General features: G+C 43.1%; 2 protein-coding genes across 5 annotated transcripts in view; one reads left to right on the forward strand and one right to left on the reverse strand.

The window, feature by feature from the left end:
• LOC135211916 (apoptosis-stimulating of p53 protein 2-like) overlaps positions 1–5,999 on the forward strand; it is a 544,239-nt gene extending 538,240 nt beyond the window's left edge. For 2 of the 3 annotated variants that reach the window (XM_064245149.1, XM_064245150.1), the window contains 7 exons: positions 202–267; positions 615–856; positions 1,331–1,845; positions 2,124–2,496; positions 2,680–2,846; positions 3,632–3,831; positions 5,100–5,999. In XM_064245149.1, the coding sequence (XP_064101219.1) occupies positions 202–267; positions 615–856; positions 1,331–1,845; positions 2,124–2,496; positions 2,680–2,846; positions 3,632–3,831; positions 5,100–5,138 (1,602 nt within the window). In that variant the 3' untranslated portion in view covers positions 5,139–5,999. The remainder of the gene's footprint in view (positions 1–201; positions 268–614; positions 857–1,330; positions 1,846–2,123; positions 2,497–2,679; positions 2,847–3,631; positions 3,832–5,099) is intronic. The other variant, XM_064245151.1, reaches the window with a different exon arrangement.
• The window catches only part of LOC135211917 (large ribosomal subunit protein mL65-like), a 29,807-nt gene continuing 7,206 nt past the window's right edge, over positions 4,982–27,582 (reverse strand). Inside the window, exons 5-9 of one of the 2 annotated variants that reach the window (XM_064245153.1) lie at positions 17,094–17,244; positions 16,086–16,233; positions 15,706–15,893; positions 6,116–6,294; positions 4,982–5,409 (exon numbers count right to left, since the gene is read on the reverse strand). In XM_064245153.1, the coding sequence (XP_064101223.1) occupies positions 6,162–6,294; positions 15,706–15,893; positions 16,086–16,233; positions 17,094–17,244 (620 nt within the window). In that variant the 3' untranslated portion in view covers positions 4,982–5,409; positions 6,116–6,161. Of the gene's footprint in view, positions 5,755–6,115; positions 6,295–15,705; positions 15,894–16,085; positions 16,234–17,093; positions 17,245–27,582 lie in introns of both variants that reach the window. The other variant, XM_064245152.1, reaches the window with a different exon arrangement.

The raw sequence follows: 27,582 nt of genomic DNA on the forward strand, positions 1-27,582 counted from the left end.
TTCTGTTCATTTAATTAGCCTACACAGTGTTAACCTCAAAACTTTCTTTTCTCAAGATTTTACACTAATGCTTTATGTGCTGTTACTTGGAGTTGCAGCTTATTACTAATTATGCCTACATTAATCTGTTTGTATTTGTCATCATCTGAAGTGCCTCTGCTTCTGTGTAGACATTAATGCAAGTAATACTCTTTGTTATAGAAGCTGAATCCTGGGTTAACATCCCTTGCACAGACCCGGAGTCTACTTCCTGTACATCAATCTCAGGTATTTATTATTAACAAGTTTGGAAATATTTTAATGGCATTAGATCCATGTTCAGTACCTATTTCAATTACTTTTCTTGTAGGATTCTATCCAGTTTGATCAGTCGTTAAACTTCTTATTGAGGAATTCATGAAATACATAGAAATTGCTTTTACAAATTGAACCCAAAGTAATTCCAGTGATCATTTAAAAGTTTAAATGTACAGAAGCAACTTGTGAATTTATTATTCATTATCAGCCTTATTTATTATTGTACTCTTGTTTAAATTCTTCTGAATGAATAGACATACAGTACCACTGTAAAGGTAATGTAATTTTGTATCTGATAACCATCTTCACACTTCCAGGAGGCAGAAAATGTTAAAGGGATAGGAATAAACACTGTCGGTGAAGGAAGCGAAGACATTGCCCTGGGAGCTGAAAATGGCCGTGTAAAACCTGCCTTGCCACCGAAGCCAGCTGTTCCATCTAAACCTCTTCCTCCTCCTCGTCAGAAGGGTGACCACTTAGCTGCAAGTAATGAGAGCCTTAACTCGGCGGTACCTGCAAATCGTGTGGGAAGCCAGGGTCGATCCCAACATGGGTTCAGGTAAGGTCGTGAAATTCATTAATTTATGCCCCTTTTTTCTCTCTCTCTCTCTCTCTCTCTCTAAAAAAATAAAGCCCTAACCAGAATTACTTTTCTTAATGTGCTAGAGAACTCATATCTAAAGGTGAATTGTATCATCATAAGACTTTTCAGAGGGTTAGATCTAAAATGAGTTCTTTCCACTCTTCTCTGTCTTCTGCTCTTTCTGCCAGAACTTTTGTCAGGTCTAGGTTTTTGTCCATCCTCTACCTCCCTGAATTTTCTAGGTCTTCATACTGTTACAGCATTTCCATATTTACTGCTCTTTTGAAAAACAGCTCTTATTCCATCTCATCAAATGTCCAAACCATATTATGGTCTTTTTCCAGCCCCTTGATACCACATCTCTTCACCAGTTCCTCTGCCCATTACTAGATATACTAGGTAAATTTTATTTGCAATAGTAATTGTGATAACTTTTTTTTTATTTAACAGGTATGCTAGCCAAAATGTGATTATGTCAACTTATACTCAGCAAACGGGCACAGACCCTCAGTCTGCTGAGGGAAGTGATGACGGTGCCATAAATAAAGTGGCTAATAATATCCATAACAGTGTCAGTAATTCAAAGACTGAATCTGACACGGGAGAAAAAATACACGTATCCATAAACCGACGCATTGAAATGCCTCCAGACTTCATGTTCCCTGAAGATGAAACTCCTCCATCTGATCTCTTAGGACAGAAAGTTGAAGAGATAGAGAATGGAACTTCAGACACACAAGCAATACAACAGGAAAATGGAATGGATACCATTGACCACATAGCCATGCAGCCGTCTCTCCCAGTAACTGAACTGGAAAAACTGAGAATAAATCACTCAAAAGAAGATAAAATGAGCCAAGAAGAAAGTACTTTAGCAAATAACGGTGTCCATATACCTAAAGATGATTCTAGGAAACCTGATGGAGCAGACACTAACTCAGTTACCATCGAGGAAGGAAGACCAGGTGAGGGAGAAGAAATCCTTTGTTGTGTTAGAGAAAACCCTAAGTGATGTATATTAAATCTTATTTTGTTTTTCTTATTTGCATGCGTGGGCAAACAAAGATCCTACTAAAAGTTAGTAGTATACATAGTATACGTAGTCAGCATTGTTTTTATTGTGGTGGTTCCAACAACTGGGATCCACTCTTTAAATATCATTATTGTTGACTAAAATTTTCTTTATCCATTATACTGTAAACAATTTTTTATTTGGCTAATTTTTTCTTCTTTTTTTACACAGAAAATGAAGGGGATCATAGTAACCTGTCTACATCTGACATCATAAACAACATAAACGATAATATCAATAACAATAATTCAAATAATGGTGGTGTCATTGTAAGGAGAATAAAGAAAGGAAACCTCAAAACTAAAAACTCTTCGAGAGTCCCTCGAAGGGTTAGCTTTGATCCTCTTGCCCTTTTGCTCGATGCCTCTTTGGAGGGAGAACTGGAGCTTGTTCGGCGCACTGCTATGGAAGTACCAAATCCTTCTGCAGCTAATGATGAAGGGATAACTGCACTTCACAATGCCATATGTGCTGGACATCTTGACATCGTCACATTCTTAGTTACTTTTGGATGTGATGTCAATGCACAAGATTCTGATGGCTGGTGAGTTGGACCTATCTTCCTTTATTAAATACTGTGTATATGTAGTATTGGATTGTTGTGTAAAGAGTTAAATTTAGAACTTCAGTTTTCTTGCACACTGGTATGATTAAACTCTTTTCCACTGTTCATCTGTAATTTTCATTAAATTGCCTCCTCAAGTTTACTCATTCCTTTCAATTTCAGGACACCATTACACTGTGCGGCTTCTTGCAATAATGTGGCAATGGTGCGATTTTTAGTAGAGCATGGGGCTTGTATTCTTGCTACAACTCTCTCAGACCATGAAACTGCTGCAGAAAAATGTGAACAAGATGAAGAAGGATATGACGGTTGTTCACAATACCTTTATAGTAAGTATATTTCTTCACCATTCAGTCACATTATAATCGGGAGTCAGTAACACTTTATGATGACAACAATGAGAGGAAAAAAAGGCTTGATGTTTATGAGCAATTGATTTGACATAAAAAACTTAGAACCTATTAATAATGAAGAACGAAGAATCGGCTTTGTCATGTAAATGGTCTCCAAATATATCACACGTTGAGAGCAGTGAACCCCACTATTTCTATACCCGGCTGTATTATTTGTCCAAAAAATGTGGATATCCTGAACATAAAAGAGCACTTGGTCGAACATGTTAGAAAAGAAGGATTTTCTTACATGCACAAAAATTTTTTATTTTTAGCGACACACAAAGCTACTGAAGCCCTTCAAAACTATTATAGTTTACATAACATTCTCTTGTTCAGGCAGATTACACAAGTAAAATGTAAATGTAGAACTGTACCTAATGTATTGGATCCTCACCCATGTGGGCATAAAGAAAAATAAGGGTACGGATTAAGCAGCAGTGACTATGACCAGATTGAACATAACCATCCCAGTCAGAGGCTGTCATACTCTTCAAACCTAAATTATTGACCCTTATCTTTTTGCTGAATGCTAGTTATTCATGCATCGGCTGTTTAGCAAACTACTGTGCAAAACTTTGCAGGATATTGCTAAAATTGGAATTTGATTTATCTAACTTAAGTTATTGAAATGTACCAATTGCACAATATACATTTGGAACTTATAGACAAATAATTTTTATGAGTAGCCTTGTAGATAATGTTCCTAATTTTTTTTACAGGCGTTCAAGAAAAACTTGGTATAATGAATGGAGGTGTTGTATATGGTGTATATGACTACGACAGTCAGGCTTCTGATGAATTAAGTTTCCGCTGTGGAGATGCCATAACTATTCTTCGGAGAGGTGATGAATATGAGCGAGAATGGTGGTGGGGACAACTTCAAGATATCCAAGGATATGTACCTAGAAATTTACTTGGAGTAAGTATTTGGACTTGTTTCAAAAGGCATAAAACATTTTGGTGTTTAGCTTCTAATAATGAAGTTACTACTGGGTAAGCCATTTGATCTATTACACTGCTCTGTACTGTACTATACAGTATGCTGTGCTAATACTGTATATTTTTTTACATAGTAAAATATGGTTTTGGTCCTAAATTTTTTTTTCACTGCCAGTCTAAATCATAACTACTGTATATCCATACAATTCAATTTTTTTTTAAATATTGCCTTCTATATAGGAGTATCCTTCAGCACAAACTGGAATTTGTAGTTGAATTTGACAGCAAGATACTTGACTGGCAGTAGAAGGGTCACTCATCTGCCATCATCAAGCACATTATCATCATTGGGGACTAAGTGGGATGTCTAAGGTGGGATTATGATTGACTCCCGTAACCTCTTATTCAGTCTGGGATAGGGATGACATAGCAGTAGGGCTGTGTGCCTGGAATATCTTTGCTATTTAAAAGTTGCTCCAAAATGCATGGGTCAATCACATGCACCTGACTTTGTGAGCTCTTGCCTGAATTGTTTCCCTGGAAGAGTCATTAGCTCTTTTAATTCGTTATTGTTATCATTAATAGGGCTTAGTTTTCCCAGACCAGTTATTATTATTATTATTATTAAAAGGGCTTAGTTTTTCCAGACCTTTGATTTGATTACAGTACAAAGCCAGGAAAAAAGGGGGCTTTTAAACTCCAATTTCCTGTGCTTGTGAGGTCAGAGGGGAAAGATTTCCCTCACTCAGTCCTACCCCCTTTTAAACATACATATATCTAGTTTTCAAGTTCCAGTAACCTGTTCCAGCTCACACTGAAGGATATCCTTACATGAAAGGCAATGGTTTGTTTTACACTGGGAGTATTGATTTTATTAATTTTGTATTTATCTTAAACCAAATATTTAAAATTTTTGTAATCTAGCAAGAAGCTTTCACAATAAGTTCTTATTCTCTGTAAGTTCATGTTCTAAGGTACAGTAGTTCTGACACTAAGAAATTGTGTAATTTCCAGTTTGCCTTTATGAAAAACTTGAGATAATGGTAACTGATGAAGGCATTAAAACCTGCCTTACATCCATTTCTACATTTATGCTGTATTTGGTAATTTTGCAAAGGAAACAAAAGTAGTGTATACTGATTTTTACTTCCTCCTGTACAAATAATCCATAAATTATAAAATCTTAAATTACCATTTACATTATATTACAATGAACAATTACCTAAAAAATCCTTTTTTCCATTACAGCTTTATCCAAGAGTGAAAAATCCATTACGGGACTCCTGAGACACTTGCAATTCTATGCTCCAATGGACCATCCACAAACCAGACTCTTGGTGAATCGAATTGCCAAATTTTTTTTAAGGGTTCTGGAATACAGGCTTCCTTACAGTGTTTTACACCAGGACATGTTCTTGGTGCTTGCTCACAGCGATAAACTTTTTTCTTGATATTATAAACTGCAATTGACTCCTTAAGACTACTGACTACTTGGAATAGAATAGTCATATTGACTTGACACTCGGCGACTTGCATAATTTGGTGGTAGAAGCGGAAACTGTTAGGATTAACAGGAAAAGAACAGTTTCTGAACAATTATTCTTGGTAGGTATTACAGAAATATGGAATAAATGCAATTCTACATTACTGTTAAACAGTGTCTTGCACCACAAGTGAAGTATTTTGAAGCAGACCAGTGCCTTAAGTACCAACAACAGTTAAAAGTTGTTAAGTGTCCTGTGATTACAACTGACAGATAAGATACATTAAATATAACGTAACATATCTTAAAAAAGCCCTATATTTATCAGAAAGATGTATACTCTGCAATGCTTTTGATGCATCTGAGGATATTTTTGACATAAGAATGCATCAGCTTCTGTGAAAGATTAGTTTTGTCGACCTGTGGAAGATAGTAATATATACAAGTTTAAAATCTAGCTAATTGAGTGTATTGTATAAAGTAATGGAAATATCAAGCTTGTATATATTTGCTGTTGTCCAGAAGTCTACAAATGAAGTTAACTTGAGAGAATGAAGCCGTGGAACAACTATTTTTCTAGCTTGACGACCACACATCATTGTTAATATTTTACTACTGTATTAATTGTACTGATATACATAAATAAAGTTGCCATATAAAATAAACTATTTACTATACCTGTACACTTGAATTTTGACAAGTTTTATTACCTGTACACTTGAAATATTTTGACAAGTTCATTATAATTGGTTAATTAAACTGATGATAATATGCTGCTAACCTGTCTGTTACAATTGACGAATTTCTGCACTTCAAAAAGAGATTCTTCAGTCATATTTAAACAGCTCTTCAGAATTTATTCTTGGTTTTGTTCTTATTTTTTTATTTTTCCTAAGGGCCTTTGGTATGTATACTGCACTATAGTCATCGAGTCGTCTCTGACCAGGATGCTTCTGTGCACTACAAAAGAAAAGGAAAAGGTTAAAATTAATGTCAAGCTGCCTACAACCTTATTATGGCCTGTCCAAAATAGCAGGCAAGCCCGTCAGGCAGTTCCAGCCATTCATATTTTCTTCCGCTTCTGAAGCAATTGTACCAGACAATCGCATCACTCCAGCTCCATACTCAGTTGGTCAGTAAAGCTCAAATAGGCAAGGGTTATGGGAACTGTTTGCCCGTCAGGCAGTGCCTGCTAAAGTGGACAGTTTTAAGCTACCTGTGAACTCTTAAGAAAAGGAACATAATGATAAATGTAATCATGCTGCCTCTGACCCTGGCAGTTCTGTGCAGTATAATGAAAAAATTGTCAGGATCCTTCTGTGCAGTATGAGAAGAGGAAAATTTTTAATGTCATCAAACCACCTCTGATCAGGAACCTTTTATGTAGTACAAAGAAAACAGGAAACGGGTTTTCCTACCAATTAAACCGTAATTTTAAACATGACCAACATAATGTCACATAGAGGTTACCATAAATAAAAAATTTAAACATGGTCGCAAACCTCAAAGTAGCTACATTTTGTATTGGACTAACAGTCTCCCTACTTTTGTTTTCTAAATATACATAAAATCCCCCTGAATCTTAATGGAAACACCTGTTATATTAAGCACTAAACCTTTTCACATTGGTGATTCAAAAGATTGGGGCAAAAAGCTGCAGTGTCGCAATCACAATAATTGGGTGGATAGTTCAGTTTAGTCCATAAAAGATGAGCATGAAAAAAAATTGGACTAAAATGATGAAAATTATTGTCCCGACACTAAAATTAAGACCAATAATACAGATACTCATAAGATACATACACATGAAATGCAGTTATCAAATTTAAAAAGGAATAAAACTTTCAAAAACTTTTCCTCACATAAAATGAAACTACACTCACAAAGAAAGAAAATAAATACCAAATGTATGATACAATGGCTGATGGATACACGGCAAGGATACAGTAGTATATACTGTAGGCTAGGTATACTGTAAGGTATGAATAGTAGAGTACATGGCAATTCAACACCTGCTTGAAAAGCCCATCCTACGTAATTAGTAAGCACAGCAAGTATCCCTTCCAGTGGCAGCTTATAAAAAGGTCAACTATTAACTATCTACATGCAGTGAATAAAGCAAATTAAATTACATGCTGCATAATCTGTGCAGGTACACATTTAAACTGAATGCCCAGTTTTCAAAATGAAAATGCTACTAGAATGGTAAACATAATTTTCTATCCCATCATCATCTTCATAATTCTTTTATGGTGTTAATGTGAAATGAGTTCCTCCAATGAAAACTTTGCCTCAAGAAATGGGCTTTCCCACAAGTCTATGGTTTATAGATTTGCATACTATTCTTCGAAGTGAATACTCTTTACATTTCGCAAGTCCACATAGGAAGGGTTGAGTCAAGAAGGGCACCCATCTCTAACTGCCTAACCAAATTATGAAATGTGATTTAGAAATACCCAGAAGTAGTTCATAAAAAAACAGCTACCCTGGTTGGGGATAACACTATGATGATGAATTGAATAATAACTGTTAACATGCCCTTAAGACTAATAAATATGGACCGCTTACATTTTTTTGTAACCAACTCACACGAGTCTATGAGAAACTTAATCAATTTCTAGATATTGTTTGTCTCAAGCCATATAAACTTGTCACAATTACTAAATCAATAACTTGATTTCTAGCTCAAATTCTGAACATAATTCAACTTTCTGCAAGTCCAACATTCTGTTTATCGTGGAGAAAAAAAAAATAACTTGGACAATTCTAATAACATTCTGTAACTTATCATCAAATACTATAAATCTGTTTGGAAATTGTGAATTAGGAAGAAAATGAAGTTGACCAGTCTTAAACTTCCTGAAACTTAACATTTGAAGTTCCCCATCCTCTTCTATGATTCCCTGTACTGTATTCCTTCACCTCTTTACACCAGAGACTCTTCATGCCCATTACCGAACCAAAATCTGTGGTATACCCTTATTAGCACTACTGTACTACAATGATGTTGAGTCTCTGAAGGTTATAATACCAAAATGACAATTTGTCAAAAATTGCATTTTTCCTAACTATACAAACCTGAGGTCCTTTAACAATAGGAAGTAGCTAGCGGCAGCTGGAACGGTCGTAAGCTTCGCAACAAGGGGGAGAATACGGTAGTTAACTGCTTGTCGACAGTCGCGCGCCGCGCGACTGGGAGGTAAACAAATCACTTTTGCTTTTGGCCCATGCAAAATACGCAGAGTGAGGGTGGCATGAGGAGGGGACTATAGTAAAGGACCTCAGGTTTGTATGGTTAGGAAAAATGCAATTTTCGACAAATTGTCATTTGTTCCGATACGTAATACAAACCATCGGTCCTTTAACAATAGGAAGACTCACTTTCTTGGTGGGAGGAATCTGAGTCTTTTGATGAACAGACTGGTGTTCGTCCATCCCTGGAATGCCTCCCTGGTCGTAAGAGCGAGGGAGGGATCCAAGCCTCTGTCCGATTGATCGGGGTGTGCACCGCAGGATCAATGGTCAGACCTCTGGGCCGAGTTACTAAGAGAGAGGCAAGCGTATCTTCGTACCAGCAAAGCAAGAACTTGTTCCTGTTTGCAAGAGGCAACATAAAGTATGGGTTGTCTCAAGCTGGCATCCACTTCCTCCCCCTTGTTGGAGGAAGTGGTGGATATACGCTCCTATCCCTAGTGAAAGGGATAGGATGGGGCTCTGTTTGAGTAGCTCACCTGCATCTTGTCCTTATCCAGCAGGGTGACGACCGTGTCCCTCTAACACAGGTAGAGGGGAAGAAAAAGATGGGAAGAGGAGCCAGTCACACTCATTCACTCATCCATTCTTATGGTCACACCAGGACTCGATGCTGTTCAGCCTGCGAGGGTCTGGGTTCGCTACACAACGTGTTGAGCAGCCACCAACGGGTTCCCAAGGAAAAGATCCAAGGACCTGTGGGCAATATCCCGAAGGTAGAAGGAAGGGCATGTGGTCTGGTTGACCAGACCCCTGCCTTCAGTACCTGCGCCACGGAGAAGTTCTTGCGGACAAGGCAGCATCTCCTTCGCATCGAAGGCGGTGAAGTCCATTAGGGAGGGGATTGTGAACGACTCGAACCAATCGTCAGGGACCGAAAGGGTTCTGAGTCTTCGCTACGAAGTTCGGTACGAAATCGAGTGTCACGGATCCCCATCCCCTGGATGCTTGACTTCGCAGGAGAAGTCATGCAGTTCCTCAGAGGAAAAGAAGGAAATAGTCGCATGACCTATCCCTCTTCTCTACTTCGGTGATGTCCAGTACCCATACTGGTCTGTCCGTTTGCCACGAAGTCTCTCGCATCCTCCTATCCCCATGCAGCGAAGTTCTCGGTAGTGGATAGGACACCGACACTCCATGGTGGGTGTCAATGGTATGGGTACTGTGCAAGCTATTAAACGAAGTAATGATTGCTCTGTAACAACCGAACTAAGTCAACAGCGTAGTCGTAACTGACTCGGCCGCTCTGACAGCTGCCCGACTGACTGCGTTCGGTAGGAGGCAAGTTGTCAAAGCATCCGAGTAAGTCACGTGACCTTCGCCTTTAAAGGGTAATGCCGAGAGACCAAACAAATAATGTATTTGTTTGTCACCAATGCCGGACAGCGAGGTGATGATTCTCTTAAGGCATGTGCCCAACAGGCGAAAGTCAATAGCCTTCTAGAGACCGAGGTCCCTGAAGGTAAAACATCTCATGGTTGTTGAATCTCAGCTAAGGAGAAACAACACTATGTACCGTTGAAGACGAAGGTAGATATTGAATGCAACCTACGTCTTCACAGATGAATCGAGAGAAGGATTCTCAAGATTCATAACCTGTGCTTACAAATGACTGAAAACGCTAACCGCTATTTCATTGCTGTCCGGTGAGAAGTCGTAGTTGCAATGAAAGCGGGGCGTTCTTCAGTAATGAAAACACAGGGAAAGCCGCCTGAAGAACTGCTTCTCATGGGCTGAACATTTGGAAGTAGAGCTGTCAGGTCGGAGAGTAGGCGATGTCTTCTGACACATCTCGTAATTCGGTTGAACAATGAACAATTGTACACCTACGAATAAGAGATATTTTGAAGACAAACTCAGATGTCTGCAAAATCATTCGCATTATCGCAGTGCTCTGCAGCGGGCAGACTTGTACAGACTTCTGGTTAACCGTGCGGTAAACAGAAAGATGAAAGAGTCAACGAGATATCTCTGTTGAAAATTCTCGCAATGTCGAAGGCGATGGAATCTAGCGTCACAGCAGTAGATGGTCCTTCATTATTGCGAGAATCCCCGTTAATCAGAGACCTAAGTCCATGATTGTTGGGCAGAGATACGGTTCGGTAGTCAATCAAAGCAGGGCAGAGAGAGACATACATGACCGTGCATATCGGAGGCCCAGCTGATACTGAGCTGCTATCAGGCAGTTCAATACGCAGTAGTTGAGCCTGAGCTCTCGCTGACTCGTCATCCTGAGTTGCCAGGTGGTAATCCATTATTCCACGAAGGAATGCGTTTGGCTAGAACTACCGAGCATAAAAGATATGCTCGAGCATTATATTTAGGCGAAACGAATTTCGGTAAATATAAAAGTTGAAATGGTGTTGTCGTGACAAAACCATAAGTATATAAAATTGAAACTGAAAACTCCTGGGAGGTTGCAGGCAACCCCGAGTTGCAGTTCAATTAGAATACTTCTCTTATAAGGCGCAATCCGTAGATTAACTAGGATATGCGCCTACCCCTCGGACAATTCAACTGCTTAGTAGAATCATGTCGCGAGGTTAATATACGTAGTATATTTGTAGGATTCTGAACAACGATCTCCATCCTAAATTCTTTCCTTCAAGAAAACAAATAAGGATTGGAGATCGACCACCTTCGATCTCTATCAAAGAAAGTGAAGGAGAAGTCTTCCTCGAAGGAAGGCTTCAATGGTGAACAGAATACTAAGACGATAGTTCAAGCCAAACTGGATATTCCCGTCCGATCTTCTCTAGTCCAGGTTGGTCGCCTACTGTGAGATAGTTTCTTCAGCAGCAGTCTTCTTCCCAATGCTAGAAATTCCAGGAATTCGAGCATAGGCGAGGTTCCCGATTATCGTGTATATCGGGGATTCTCGTCTCGCTCACTTTGGACCGTGGTCTCAGCGTAAGTGTTTGGAGATCGTAAAACTCGAACACTCTGAATGCGCTAGAAATTCCGTAGAATTCTAAGCAGTCTGCGAAACCCCCACCGAATTCGTCAAACGATATCGGCTGGTGGTCCTCTCGATTCCCGTAGAAATCGAGAATGGGGCAGGATTCCTCCTCAACGACCGGGGCTTACGTCAGGTAGGACCCGAAGGTCCCCCCGGTAGCGCAGTCCCGAACGTGGGATCCTACAGAGAAATCTCTGTAGGATCCCTCCCCTTTCCCTCGTAACCGTAAGGAGAGAGGGAATGGGGGAGGAATTGGATACTCACTCGCCTTCCCAGTGGAACTAGCAGTTGGAGAAGAGTAGGAACAGCCATCGCCTTGCGGCGATGGCCTCTCAGAGTCTGGGAAAACGTATCGTCAGGAGAAAACGTTTTTCCTGCGGAGGGTTACGAACTCTCACTGTAGGTAAGGGTCTGCCGCCACCTGTGAACGTCGTCTGGTGGGGCTGATCGACACCTGACAGGAGAGAGCCGATACCGTCCTCCGACTCATTCCAGTCCTCGTCGAGGTCGAAACCTCTCAGGAGGACCGAAGGAGTATTCAAATACGGTGTCCGAAGACACGTAGAAACGCCGCTGTCGCAGTAGAGGAGGTGGAAGTAGCTTGATCGACCGGCCAGAACTGAGAGAGCCTTCTTGTCCGGAGACGAGAGACTCTGGTTCGAGACAGAATCGGCAAGTTCCGATCGCGGCAGACCCACCGTCGGTTTGGGTTCCCTCTCGGGCCCCAAAACGACTCGAGCAGAGACGTGGGCTCTGCTAGTTGGGAGCAGGCAATCCTTCCGCAAGGTCATTATGCTGACGAATCAGCTTAATGACTTCTGCAAATTCCTCTGTATCTCGGGAGTAAACGTGTCTTGCGGAGTAGGACCGTCCAGTCCCTCCAACAAGAACAGATCCCGAGATACTCCTCCTTCAGAAGGAGGAACAGCGACAGACCCCTGACGGTCGCCTCCAGCTACTTGCGCGTATGTCCTGGTCGGTCCTAGAACCGTGCCTGGTCCATACGGCGTCATAGCGGGATCGCGAGCGGCGCACCTCTCGCGATCACTCATAGGTACCTCGCTCCTCCCGGTGTAGCCCGAGGAGGTTGAAGGTACAGGAGAGGCAGACCTGACGCTCCCCCCTAGCTCGCTGGCAGGACCAGCGTGCTTGGAGGGCTGCTGCTGATCATACACCCGCAGTGGCGATCGAGCAGCAGGCCTAGCCTTGCCGCTCGCCTGGGGCGAGAGGCTTGGCTGAGAACGTCGACGCTGATCTCTAGCGTCAGGCGAGCTGTTGCTGGTTACCGTCTCCGCCCGGTCCCGATGGAGCGGCGTCAGGTGACCTGCTAGGCTCGTTGTCGCGGTGAGACCGGCGAGCGTCCTCTCGGCGCGTCGAGCCGCTGGTACCAGCCGTGGCTGGTACCGACGACCGCGGGGACCCCTTCCTCGCCTCAACCCGTGGCTGGTCAGCGACCGTCACGTCAACCCGAGCAGCCAGCTGGTCGCTGCGAGAGCGTCCACTGGCCTAGCGAGAGTCGTCTGCACGACACTCGCCAGTCTTCTGCTCCGCGCTTCGGTCTTGGCGGCGAGCGAGCTCGAGTGTCAAGACTTTGGCTGGACGGTCTCCCGCAGGAGACCGTCCACTCGGTACTTCTCGCTAACGAGAAGCCGAGGCGGATCCTGGTTTAGCGGCAGAACCGCTAGAACCAGGCGAGGAAGTGCCAGCCGAAGCTGGTACTCCTCTGGTCCCCGTCTTCTTCTCCTTGGTAGAAGAAAAGACGGGCCCTGTTCCCGAGGGAGCAGGAGGACCAGCAGAAGAGCTCCCCGAATCGCCGGAGCGAGACGGGCCCTTAGAAGGTCCCGAAGGAGCCTTCTTAGGGGGGAAAACCCGGGTTACCAGCTGGTCGCTGCAAGAGCGGCCGCTGGCCTGGCAAGAGTCACCTTGAGCATCTCTCACCAGCCTTCTGCTCCGTGCCGCGTCTTGGCGCCGACGAACTCTGACGCCGAAACTTGGCTGCACGGTCTCCCGAGGGAGAACGTACACTCGGGATCTCTCACGAACGAGAGGACCGAGCCGGAACCTGGCGTAGCGGCATCGCCGCTAGCACCAGGCGAGGAAGTACCAGAGCTAACCGATACTCCTCTGGTCCCGTCTATCTCTTCCTTACGGAAGGGGAGACGGGCGCCCCGCCCTCCCGAAGGAGCAGGAGGACCAGCAGAAGGACCCCCCGTCCCACCGGGGTGGGACGGGCCCTTAGAAGTTCCCGAAGGAGACTTCTTAGGGGGGAAGGCAGCCTTCTTCTTCTTCGGCTTATGGGCCTTAGAAGTCGAAGGGGAAGAGGCAGCAGCAGACGATGAAGACGAAGATGACAGCTTCCTCTTCTCCTCTTCCTCGTCAGCTCACGCAGGACAGTCGTCAGGTCCTCCATCCAGGCCGGAGCCGGGGCTATTGCCGAAGCAACACGGCCCGACTGCACCTGTCCGGAAGGACCTGGGACTGGGGAAGACACACGTGGGCAGGACCAGCATGGACAGGCACAGGAACCAGGAGCGACAGGAACAGCAACCAGCTCAGGAGCGGCAGAACGGCGGCGCGGTAGACCCAGAAGGGACAGCCAAGCCAACAGCGGGAATCACATCAGCGGCAGGTACGGCAGGTACGGCAGGCCCAGCGATCGCCTCGTAGAATCATCGGCAGCCAGCGGAACCTGGGTCCTGGCGGCCGGTCCAGGGGCGAGCTGCTGGAACAGCGGAAGTCTGGGGCAGGCAACACGAAGAAAACAGGCGGCGGCGGCAACCCCACCTTGGTACGGCTGCGGCCCTAGTAGCGGCAGACGGCGTCATCGACACAGCATGGGGAGTGTAGACCAGGAGGGGGGGGAGCAGCATAAGCGGCCGTGGTAGTAGTGGAGACTGCCCCCAGACCTCGCTAGACGCTGCAGCAGCCCGTGGATGCTAGGCACGCCCTGCCTCCGCGGTGGTCCATACCTGTCCAAGGTCGTCTCCCACGGATGTAGCACCTGCGGTAACATAGATAGATTAGTAAGAGGGGTTCCCTCACGCACGGGGGGAAGACATGCCCCACCCCGAACGCAAGGAAGACCCCAAATACAAAATACAACGAAGAAGCTGAGCGGGGGGCAGGAAGGAAGACGAAGAATCGGATACCAAGGGAGTCGCGGGAGAGCTTTCCGACGACTTCCTGGCAGATCTTCGCTTCCCCCACCCCCGCACAGCAGTGAAAGTAATATGAAAATGAAACAGAATACTGCCCTTGCGATTCACTTCATAGAACTTAAAGGGGAAAAGATCAATTCCCGGGTAAGAACGGAAACTTGATCCAATAATATGATGCTATCATAAAAATATATATGAAAATGAAACAGAATACTGCACTTGCGATTTCATTTTCACATAAAAAAATCGTAAGGATCAATTCCCGGGTAAGAACGAAAATTGATCCAAATTAAATTTCATGCAAATAAATAAATGAAAATGAAAAGAATATTGCAATTGCGAATCCACTTTCATTGCATTCTATTATACAAAATTAAAAGGCTCGTGCCGAGCGCAATCGCACTCTCGGTAACGAACGCACAGGGCAAAAATATAATGAAAAGAGTACTTACATTTTTCAATTACACACTTTCGCCCAAAATACATGACTCGGCGCGAGCGCGCCCGCCCTCGGCACCGAGACATAATTCAAGGGTTCAATTCATGAAAAGAGAGGAAATCGCCGCATCTACGGCGATAACTCCATGTTGGTTCATAATTAAGTAATGAAAATGAAAACAGTGTACTTACAGTTTCATTTTCAAGTCAAACAAACCATTAGTAGAAAACACAATATAAACAAAGCATACGACGATGAAGCGGGCAGAGAGCGATGACGAACACGTCCTTCACACCCGCGGCCGAAAGCAAAAGTGATTTGTTTACCTCCCAGTCGCGCGGCGCGCGACTGTCGGACAAGCAGTTAACTACCGTTCTCCCCTTGTTCGAAGCTTACGACCGTTCCAGCTGCTGCTAGCTACTTCCTATTGTTAAAGGACCGATGGTTTGTATTACGTATCGGAACAACTGCGCATATTTTGAATTGTTCAGCAAGGCTAAGCTCTATCACACATTAGACAAGCTTCTAAATAAAAAGTTAAGAGCAAAACATAGAGTACTTACTAGTGGGGTTCAAAGAATCTCCTCGGTGGCTCATATGGTCGTGTCTTGAAGTCTATCTTGTAGATTTTTTCCCACAGATATATCTCAGGCTTTTGGATTCGTCGGGGACGTCCAGATAGCACGTAATTACAGAGAAAATCTCTGAATTCCTGACGATACTCTTCCGAAGCAGGGTGGTGCGCTAGATACTGTTTTAACAAAAGTGAAAAAATTAAATGTGGCTACTCTTGTAATGAGGCACACTGACGGCAGTAACCCCCTACCATGTCCAAAACAAAATTAATCCCAATAATAAAATATAAAAACTCCATATTCACCAACTCTAATGTCTGCCACTTAAAAACTATACAGGACAAGTAAAAATCCTACAGAAAACTTGCCTTATAAGGAGCTAAATAAGGTGTCGCATCATCTCTCGTGATTCCCTTCTTCAGATACATGGCAACAAGATTCGCTAGAACATCAACATTGAAACCCTTTACACCTGAATCTTCAACAGCCTCAAATAAGAACTGTTCATCATTCAACCTAAAACAAAAATCATATGTAATACCATGGATCAGTCATTAACAGTAATAATTATGAAAATAAAAACATGACTTCATGCAAAATTTTTACACGTAATCTAGCCTAACTCTAGATTTTATGAATTTTCAATATTCCAAAAAAAATCCTTGAAAATCTTACTATTTGGCCACCATAAATTAACAAGCTTGCGATGTGTTCGTTTTCAAACAAATTTTTTTCAATACACACCAATTACTTTTAACTAAATTTCCCACTTGATCCAACAATTCTTTCACAACAGGAACAAATCATATACAGAAAGATTCAGTTAACTCTTTGGGACCTAAGGGACCTTGTAAAAATGCTTCCTTCTATCGTTGAATGTGTTTTGTTGAAAAAATTCATATTTCTTCAAAAAATTACATTCTCAGTTGTCAATCTGACTTTAGCTAAATCAAAGAAAATTATTAGTCTATTGCTTAATCTTTAGTAATTTGTCAGCCTCTATGAAGAAAATACACTGCATGACCAGATGGCTATAATAAAACTTCACACAAACCTTAAGATATACCTTGTTTTCAAAATTGTGTGAATTTCACCAATATCTACAGTGGTAGGCTTAATATATATTCTAACTGTTATCTATGCAGCAAATGTTGTACCATATATGGATATATGGAGAATCTACTAATCAAAACTAATCAGAAGCGAGCATTATATCCCTCAGACCCAAGTTTTTGTACTGTACCAACAACCCTGGCCATACATAAGCCTTATGATTCAATTCAAAATCTGTTGGCGCAAAACTGACAAGTTATGCTACATAAAGCAATGGTTTATTAATATAAACATGCTGTATATATATGTAAATTTCAACTCACCACAAAATGTTGTTGACTGGATTTTCAATAGCACGCTCCGAATGCAAGGCACAAGTGTTCATTTGATAAGTGCTAAAATGCCATTTTCTACCATCAGATATGACAGACTGCTGTACAATTGGGTATGTCAATTCATTCACACAAGTAAATCCTGTAAATACATAATAAAACTGAGAACAATTTGTAAACTAATATTTTGCATAATTTCAACAAAGTTCGTTAGTCACGCAAATTAATAAAAAAAAATATTACTTAATGCATTTCTGTCAAAGATTCCTAAAATGTTTGAAAAAGTATAGTACATTTCTGAAAAACAGACATATCACTTAATAAACCCATAAAAGCAAAAGCAAAGCACTAAACCTACCAACAGACTTTCTCATTCTGTGATTCAGGTGTGTGCCAGTTACATGGGATGGGAGGATGGCAGTCTGGGTTTAAATAAATTTTCTATGACCAAACCTTGCTTCTATCACCTCCATTGCTTTCCTCAGCAAAAGTAGAGAATACAAGCAAACAAGAATAGTAATAAATGTCAACATAGTACAGTAAATGTAATTTGAATAGCCAAAAACTACAAATAAGCACCATAGTGAACCTACAATAGTACATTAAAAGGCAAACATTACATATTATTTTCATAACTTCATATGAAGGTCCAAAAACCAAATAGTGTTGATATTTATGAGAAAAAGATGAGAATCAAGGTTTGCTGGTCAAACTATGAACAAGGAGTTGTCACCAAGTGCTATAGGCTGTCCCAAAAATAGATAACTCACACATATGCAATTACTTTAACCCTTAAGAGCCAGGCTAAAAAAAAAAAAACCATAAGCAGCACTCCAGACCAGGCAACTTTGAGATCGGCCAATTCAAGAAAAAACACACCAATGGATAGAGGAAGATATGCAAATGCACAAGGTATAAAAAAAATAAATAAATAAAATAAAACAAATTTAAAAACTTTGCCCTACCTTCCACGAGAAGTTGAAAATGAAATTACAACCTCTTGTGGGGCCTCTTTTACGAGAAAATTGTAAATTTGACCAAGTTATACATAATTTTTCTACTAAGTAATTTAATTTAATTTTGTAAAATTATAATTACAGCTCACACAATATCATAACAGATAAAAACTAAAATCAGTAACACATTCTGAGATATTCTTTGTAAAATATTTACATAAATTTACTGAGATTGAAGATGCAGTAACTTTTTTTTGGGGTTGTACAAATTTTTTTCTAATATTTCTTTCCACTTTTATTTGCAAAATTACAATAATAACCGACATACTATCATAAAATGATATTGTTATGATACAATAAAGTCTTATACATACTTACCTGGCTGATATATACTTAGCTATTGACTCCGTCGCGCCGACAGAATTTCGAATTTCGCGCACACGCTACAGGTAGGTCAGGTGATCCACCGCGCTGCCGCTGGGTGGCAGGAATAGGAACCATTCCCGTTTTCCATCAGATTTTTTCTAAACCATCTGTCTCCTGAGGGGAGGATGGGTGGGCAATTAATCGTATATATCTGCCAGGTAAGTATGTATAAAACTTTATTGTATCATAACAATATCATTTTTATACATTCAACTTACCTGTCAGATATATACTTAGCTGATTCACACCATTGGAGGAGGGTAATGACAGCTAGTAACTGATTTAAACAGAAATCACAACATACGTTATAGGTAATAAATAAATAAAACCTTGGTTCCTACCTGTTTAGACTGAAGACTTCATGGCTAATGCCCAGGAGTCTGCTTAGTCTCAAGAGCCTCAGCGAGATATTGATCTATTGCTAAGAGTTCTTGTAGGTCTGCCAAAGGGGTCTTATCCACTTACTTGGCCGATCCTATAAGGACTATGTCAAAGGGTTTCAATCCACTTATACGACAAGAACCTTTTTTCTAAGGAGCACAATACCGATCCTGATCACCTTAACCTAACAAAATGTTATTTCTATGATTGCAAGGAGTCATCCCCGAACTCCTTGCAAACAACCAAAAACTCAAATCACAATTACCCTACACATAATTTTTCACGAAAAATAAACAAAAATTTTATTTTGTACAACCCCGCTTTTAAGACCTATTCACATTCTCTTACTGGCAAAAGCAAAAGGCCGCCTGTGCGACATCAAGTACTCCTGTCAGCAGAAAATCTTGATACTGTCTCAAAAGGGAGGTTCATGTACGAATTTAGACAGTCTTTAGTAAACTCCGCTTACAAGGCACATTTCTAGTTCCTTACTGGCAAGGACAACGGCCGCCTGTGCGACAACAAGCACCCTTACCAGCAGTAAACCAAAAACCTGTCTAAAAAAGTGGAGATTTACGTAATATCAAAGACACAATCTCTAGCAAAGCCCATCCTGTGAGATAAGCCCATCCTGTAAGATAAACTCACAGTTCCTTACCTAAACAAGGCAATGGCCGCCTGTGCGACATCCAGCCGTCATGTAAGAAACTTAGAACCTATCTCAAAGGCAAGGTTTAGCACAACTAAACTTTTTATTTTAAGTTAAGGATCGGTATGTGTCCTAAGTCCCAGCACTGTATCCACAGACACAAAAGGACCTAGAGAGAAGCACTTGTCATAGGTAATTCTAACATCTCTAAGATAGTGGGATGCGAATACCGAGTTGCATCTCCAATAGGTCGCATTAATAATATTCTTCACGGACATATTCTTTTGGAAAGATAATGATGTTGCCACGGCTCTTACCTCATGAGCCTTTACTCGTAGTATCTTAAAGGAATCCTCTGCACATTCGCTGTGAGCTTCCTTAATCACACTTCTAATAAAATACGCTAGTGCATTCTTGGACATTGGTCTTTTCGTATCCCGAACTGCGCACCATAAACTTTGTTTACATGCCCTCAACTCTTCTTTCTTTTTAAGATAGAACTTAAGAGCTCTAACTGGGCATAAAGTTCTTTCAATATCGTCTCCCACCAATGTTGAAAGACTTTTCACTTCAAAACTCCTTGGTCCCAGGGTTTCTCGGGTTGGGTTTCAATTTTTTGCCAAAAATAGAGTTTGGAAAGAAACAGAATGGGGCTCCCCCTGCGTCTTTCTTAAACCCACCCGAGAATCTAGGGCATGGATTTCACTTGTTCTCTTAGCCGTAGCTAAGGCTATGAGGAAAATACACTTTCTCGTCCAGTCTCTGAACAAGGCACGGTCGGGAGGTTCAAATTTTTCTGATGAGAGGAATCTGAGTACAACATCCAGATTCCAGCTTGGAGGAATTGAGGATATAGATTTAGAAGTTTCAAACGATCTTATTAGATCGTGTAAATCTTTATCCTCTGCCAAATTCAAACCTCTATTTCTAAATACCGCTGAGAGCATGCTTCGGTATCCTCTTATGGTAGACACAGAAAGATTGGATTCTTCTCTCAGGAATAACAGAAAATCTGCTATATTGGTCACAGAGGTATCGGAGGAGGACAGTTTATTCTTCCTTCACCATCTTCTAAACACATCCCACTTCGATTGATAGACCCGAATAGTTGAAGATCTTCGGGCTCTAGCAATTGCTTTCGAAGCTTTGCTTGAAAAGCCTCTCGCTCTGACCAATCTTTCGATAGTCGAAAGGCAGTCAGAGCGAGAGCGGGGATGTTCTGATGGTACCTCTTGAAGTAGGGTTGTCTGAGAAGATCTATCCTGTTTGGAAGAGATCTTGGGTAGTCTACTGTCCATTCCTGTACCTCTGTGAACCAATCTTGGGATGGCCAAAACGGGGCAATGAGAGTTAGTCTCGTCCCTGTTGATGCTACGAACTTCTTCATCACTACTCCTAGCAACTTGAATGGAGGGAAGGCGTAAGCGTCGAGTCCTGACCACTCCAGTAGCATGGCATCCACCGCTATCGCTCTCGGGTCTTCTACTAAGGAGCAGAAGTTCTCTATCCTTTTTGAAAGGAACGTCGCAAATAAATCTATTTGTGGTCTTCCCCACAGGTTCCACAGACTTTGGCAGACTTGTTCGTGCAGAGTCCCCTCCGTGGGGAGAACTTGGTTTGTCCTGCTGAGCCTGTCTGCTCTGACATTCCTTTCCCCTTTTACAAATCTGGTCAGGAGGGTAATATTCCTCTCCTCCGTCCATGACAACAAGTCCTTCATTATCTCGAAAAGGGAAAACGAGTGCGTCCCCCCTTGTTTTTTATATGAGCCAACGCCGTGGTGTTGTCTGCGTTGACTTGAATCACTTGATTTTTCACTTCTGACTCGAAGGATCTCAATGCCAGAAACACTGCATACAGTTCTTTAGCATTTATATGCCAGTCCTTTTGTTCTTTCTTCCATCTGCCCGAGACTTCTTTTGCCCCTAGAGTCGCTCCCCATCCCGTCTCTGAAGCGTCTGAGAACAAGATTTGGTTTGGGTTCCGAACCTCTAGGGACACTCCCTCGTTCTTTTTGAGAGGGAGCAGCCACCACTTCAGGTGTTTCTTCGCCTCTATTGTTACCGGAAAAGTGTCCATGATTGCTTTAGGAAGAATTGCAGTGGTCGTAGATGAAGTCTTCCTAGGGACACGAATTGTTCTAGGGAAGAAAGAGTCCCTAGAAGGCTTAGCCACTCCCTGGCTGAACTCCTCTCTTTCTTTAGAAAGGATGTCACTTTCTGAATCCCTCGAAGAATCCTTTCTTGGGACGCGAAAACCCGAAAATCCCGAGAATTCATATGAATCCCCAAATAGACTAAGTCCTGACTGGGGACCATCTAAGATTTCTCGAGATTCACGAGAAGTCCTAACGATTTTGTCAATTCGAGTGTCTTTCGAAGATCCTCCAAACATTGTTCCTGGGATTTGGCTCTTATCAGCCAATCGTCTAGGTAAAGAGAGACGCTTATACCTTCCAGATGTAGCCATCTGGCTACATTCCGCATCAGGTACGTAAATACCTGTGGAGCCGTGGAGAGGCCGAAGCACAAGGCCCTGAACTGGTAGACCTTTCCTTGTACCACAAACCTGAGATACTTCTTCGATGATGGGTGAATAGGAACATGAAAATAGGCATCCTGCAGGTCTAGAGACCATCCAGTCTCCCCTTCGCAGGGCCGAAAGTACCGAGGCAGAAGTCTCCATCAAGAACTTTTTCTTTTCCACATAACGGTTCAGGATGCTCACATCCAAGACTGGTCTCCATCCTCCTGATGCCTTTGGTACTAAAAAGAGGCGGTTGTAAAACCCCGGAGAGGAAGGATCCTGAACCTCTTCTATTGCCTCTTTGTCCTTCATCCCTATCACCATCTGAAGAAGTGTATCTCTCAGAACAGGGTCCTTGTACTTTGCCGACAGTTCCTTTGGAGATTTTGACAAAGGTGGTTTGTCCTGAAATGGTATAATGTAACCCTTCTCCAAGACTGCTAACGTCCAAGGATCAGCTTTCCTTATTGCCCAGGCCCCTACAAAGTTTAGGAGTCTGGCCCCTACAGATGTTTGGAGGACTTCGCTGCTATTTTGATTTCCTAAAGGCCCGAAAGGAGGACCTTCCTCGCTTTTCTGTTATCTTCCTTTTTGTTGGAGGACGAGAGGTGGAACCTCTCCGAAAGGGCACTACCTGTGTACGAGTAGTCTTCCTCGCCACTGGTACTGCTGGTCTTGTTTTCTTGGAGGATTGAACCAAGAGATCTTGGGTTGCCTTTTCAGTAAGCGACTTTGAAATATCCTTCACCAAGTGCGAAGGAAAAAGGTGATCCGAGAGAGGAGCGTACAAAAGGGCTGACCTTTGTGAAGGAGATACAGCTTTGGTTGAGAAATGAACCATATAATGATCTCTTCTTCACCATTCCTGATCCAAACAGAGATGTCAATTCTCCCGAACCATCTTGAACTGCCTTATCCATGCAGGATAAGATGCAATGCAAAACTTCAGGCTCCAAAACGTCCGGTTCATTTGCCTTTTTGGCCAGCACTCCAAGGGACCAATCCAAGAAGTTAAATACTTCTAGTACATGGAAAAGTCCCTTAAGGTGCTGATCCAATTCTGACATGCTCAAATACGCCTTAGCTGAGTTCAAAGCATGTCTCCTTGCTTCAACCAAGCTCGAAAAATCCGCCTCTGCGGAAGATGGGAGCATAAGCCCCATCGGTTCCTCCGTCCTATACCATATTCCTCTCCTACCTCCGAGCTTACATGGAGGAGAGCAAAAAACTGTCTTCTGAGCTTCCTTCTTCAAGTTCATCCAATTATTTAATGATTGAAGCGCCTTTTTCATTGATATGGCTGGCTTTATCCTTAAATACGAAGAGGATTTAGGAATCTTCGTACTTGAGAACAGAGATCTAGGAGGAGGAGGAGCTGCAGGGCTTAGAGTGTCTCCAAATTCTTGAAGGAGAAGAGAGGCTAACACTTTATAATTAGATACACACTCATTGTTCGGGGTTTCTTCCTCCGGAACGTCTTCCAACTCCATCATAGAAGGAGAGCGAGCTCTCTAATGAGAATCTTTATCTGTAGATCTAGTTTCTTTAGGAGAAATACTCCTAGAAGGAGAGAGACTAACAGATCTAGAAGCTCTCCCTTTCTTTTCCACTAAATCATCTTGAGCCATTGAAGTAGAAACTAACTTTCAATGTACTAGATTGCCTTTTTGTAGTAGGGCTTCTATTTGCAGGAGAATCGCTATCCGAAGACATTACATGCCTAAATAAAGATCTTCTGCTACTACTTGCAACTTCTCGCTTTTCTAGCTCTTCACGTTTAGCTGGCACCTCACGGCTAGTTGGCGCTTTGTGCTTGGTTGGCTCCTCGCGCGCGGCTGGGGCCTCGCGCCTGGCTGGCGCTTCGCGCTTGTTAGACTCCTCGCGCGCGGCTGGCGCCTCGCGCTTGGTTGGCTCCTCACGCGCGGCTGGCGCATCGCGTCTGGCTAGCGCCTCGCGCCTGGCTGGCGCCTCGGTCGCTTCCTTTGAGAAACTTCTCCTATCTGTCAAAGGTTGTTCTTTGTAACCATAATGATCTGAAGAGTAGTCCTTATCTGTATCTTCGTGTCCCGGTGTTGGATTGCGCATGGTTAGCGCTTCGCGCCTGGCTGGCTCTTCGCGCCTGGCTGGCGCTTCACGACCTGCTGGCGCTTCGCGCCTGGCTGGCGCCTCGCGCCCTGAAAGCGCGGGTCTGTGAAAAATAGACCCCTCATCTGAAGAAGAAACTTCTTTTCTGGAAGGTTGATAATAAGGATTTTTAGATCTCTTCACTGGATATTCTTCTGGGAGGATCTCTGGAAAGAACTCCGACTAGAGAAGCAATGGACTCTTGCATATCCTTCAATATTTTAGTTGTTTCATCTCTTTGATCAAAATGAGTGGAAGGAGAGCATTCTTTCTCCATTCTCCACGACTTAGCGGGAGAAGGCAAAACTTTAGCTTTCTTGTTCTCTGTCGGGGAATCCTCCGAAAATCGTTCCGGACTCGAGTTTATCCCAGATTCTTCCCAGATCCTCTTCAGGGGACAAGAAAGATCCGCTGATCTCCATCCTCTTTTAGGTGAGGAATTCTCGGATGAAGAAAAACATTCACGTAGAACGCTTTTTCTAATGCGTTCTCTGGCAGTCTGTGGTGTTACAGATTCTGCCGAAGAGATGTCTGACTGGTGGGGATTCTCCACAACCTCCGTAAGGCTTTTGACATTCCTTCTCCTCTGGGCTTGGGAGCTTGAAAGAGGTCTAGGCCTGGTCGTATCAAAGGAACGAATCAGGTCTGAGAGGTCTTGATTATTAGAAATGTCTAATCCTCGATGTCTGAACACAGAAGACAACATAGCTCTATAACCCTAATCGTCTGGGTAGAAAGCTTCTTATTCTCACGAAGAAAAGAAGGAAGTTAGCTAACTGAGCTATAGAGGTCTTAGAAGACGAAATTCCTTCTTCTTTGCACCAAGCTCTGAAATGGACCCACTTAGCTTGGTACACTCGATCAGAGGATTCTCTTCTGGGTCTAGCAATAGCCCTTGAAGCTCTCTTTGAAAATCCTCTCTTTCTGAGGAGATGCTCGACAGTCTGAAGGCGACTAGTCGAAGAGCGGACAAGTTGTGATGGAACCTCAGAAAGTGGGGCTGTCTGAGTAGATCCTTCCTTAACGGCAACTCTCTCGGAAAGTCCGTCAACAGCAGTAGTAGATCCGGAAACCATTCCCTGGCCGGCCAAAAGGGGGCTATCAGAGTCATCCTGACGTTCTGATGACCTCTGAACTTTGCCAGAACTAATCTTAGCATTTTGAAAGGTGGAAAGGCATACAGATCCAGATTTGACCAGTCCAGAAGCATGGCATCCACTGTAAACGCCTCCTCGTCTGGAACTGGGGAGCAATACAGTGGTAGATGAGCTGTCTTGTTTGTGGCGAAGAGATCCAACTGAGGACATCTTGCATATTTGAGGATGTAACGTCCACTCTGTGGAGAGGACTTGTCCTCTCCTGCTGAGAATGTCCGCCTTTACATTCTTCGAGCCTTGAATAAATCTTGTGCTCAAGACAACCTTGTTCTCTTTCGCCCAAATGAGTAGGTCTCTCGCCGCCTCGCACAGAGAGAACAAGTGTGTCCCCCCCTGTTTTTTTATGTAAGAGAGAGCCGTGGTGTTGTCTGCTTGAACCAGCACTACTTTCTCTCTTACCTCTGTCTTGAAGTGCATTAGAGCCAAATGAATCGCCTTCAACTCTTTTAGATTTATGTGCCAGCTTCTCTGATGAATCTGCCAAAGTCCCGACACTCCTTTCTCCCAGAGTAGCTCCCCACCCTTTGTCCCGATGCGTCTGACAAAAGCGTAAGGTTGGGGCTCAACTGGTTTAGAGACAAGCCTTCCTTCTGATTTCCACCAAAGGAGGTCCTGTTTGATTCCTTCCGAGATGGGGAACACGAAGGAGTCTGGGAACTTCTTCCTTTGCCACTTCTGCTTCAAGTAAAATTGAAGTGGTCTCATGTTGAGCCTGCCCAGACTTACAAATTGCTCTATTGAAGCCAAGGTTCCTAAAAGGCTAATCCACTGATTCGCCGAGCAAGTTTGTCTGACGAGAAATTCGTCTGTTTTGTTCAGGCAAGAGTCGATCCTTTGGAGACGGAAAAGCCTGAAAAAGAAATGAATTCAGTCTCACTCCTAAATAAACTATCTCCTGAGAAGGAGTGAGACATGACTTTTTCTTGTTTACTAACAAACCTAGGCTTTCCGTCAGCCTTAAAGTCTTTTGTAGGTCCTCCACACACTTCTGTCTGGACCTTGCCCTGAGAAGCCAATCGTCTAGATACATGGATATTCGTATCCCGTCTAGATGAAGCCACTTTGCTACTGACGACAGAACTCTGGTGAACACTTGTGGAGCTGTCGACAGGCCGAAGCAGAGGGCCCTGAACTGATAAATGCGGCCCTGGAACACGAATCTCAGGAATCTTCTCGATTCCGAATGAATCGGAATATGAAAATAAGCATCCCGAAGGTCTATGGAAACCATCCAATCTCCAGGATGAAGCGCTGCTAATACCGATTGGGTCGTTTCCATAGAAAACTTCGTCTTCAGGACAAAGACGTTCAGGGCACTGACGTCCAACACCGGTCTCCAACCCCCCGTGGCCTTCTTTACCAGGAAAAGGCGATTGTAAAATCCTGGTTCCTGCGGAGAGTCCACTAACTCTATGGCCCTCTTTGCCAGTAAGGCGAGAACTTCTTGATGGAGGGCGGCAAATTTTTCGGAGTTCTCCGAGTAAGCTGACAAATTCACAGGAAATTCTGTGAGAGGGGGGTGCTGATGAACGGAATGGTGTATCCTTCCTTCAGGACCTGGACCGTCCAAGGATCCGCTCCGAGATGAAACCAGGTCTGCCAGAAAAGGTGAATCTGGCTCCTACTGCTGTGTGGAGGACTACGGGCCTACTTCTTGATGGAAGAGGGAGTGGTTTTAGAAGAGGCTCTACCTCTCCCACGAAACCTGGAGAAAGATCGAACGGGAGCTCTCCCTCGAAATGGTTTAGGAGCTTCCGTGGAGGGAGCACTCCAAGAAGCAGAAAGAACCGGAGCTATCTTCCTGGGCTTCTTCACTGACTGTGATAAAAGATCCTAGGTCGCTTTCTGTGTTAAAAATTGAGCGATCTCGCTCACAATCTCTTGCGGAAAAAGGTGTTTCTTGTCCAAAGGAGAGAAGAGCAAGGCAGACTTCTGGTTCGATGAGACCCCTTTCGACAAGAAGGAGCACCAAAGCTGTCTCTTTCTTCAACACTCCAGAGGCGAAAATGGCAGCGAGCTCCGAAGCTCCATCACAGATGCCTTTATCGATACAATCCAGTACCGAGGCAAAATCCTTCAACTGCTCCTCCGAAAGTCCAAATGACTGACTTTCCTGGCCAGCGAAGCAATGGCCCAATCCAGGAAGCTAACAACTTCAAAAACACGGAAAACACTCTTGCAAAGATGCTCCAGTTCATTTGTTAAAAAGAAAATCTTAGCAGTATTAAGGGCTGCTCTGCGGGAAGAGTCCACGAGACTAG

The sequence above is a fragment of the Macrobrachium nipponense genome, chromosome 40 (genome assembly GCF_015104395.2).
Source record: "Macrobrachium nipponense isolate FS-2020 chromosome 40, ASM1510439v2, whole genome shotgun sequence".
Lineage (NCBI taxonomy): Eukaryota > Metazoa > Arthropoda > Malacostraca > Decapoda > Palaemonidae > Macrobrachium > Macrobrachium nipponense.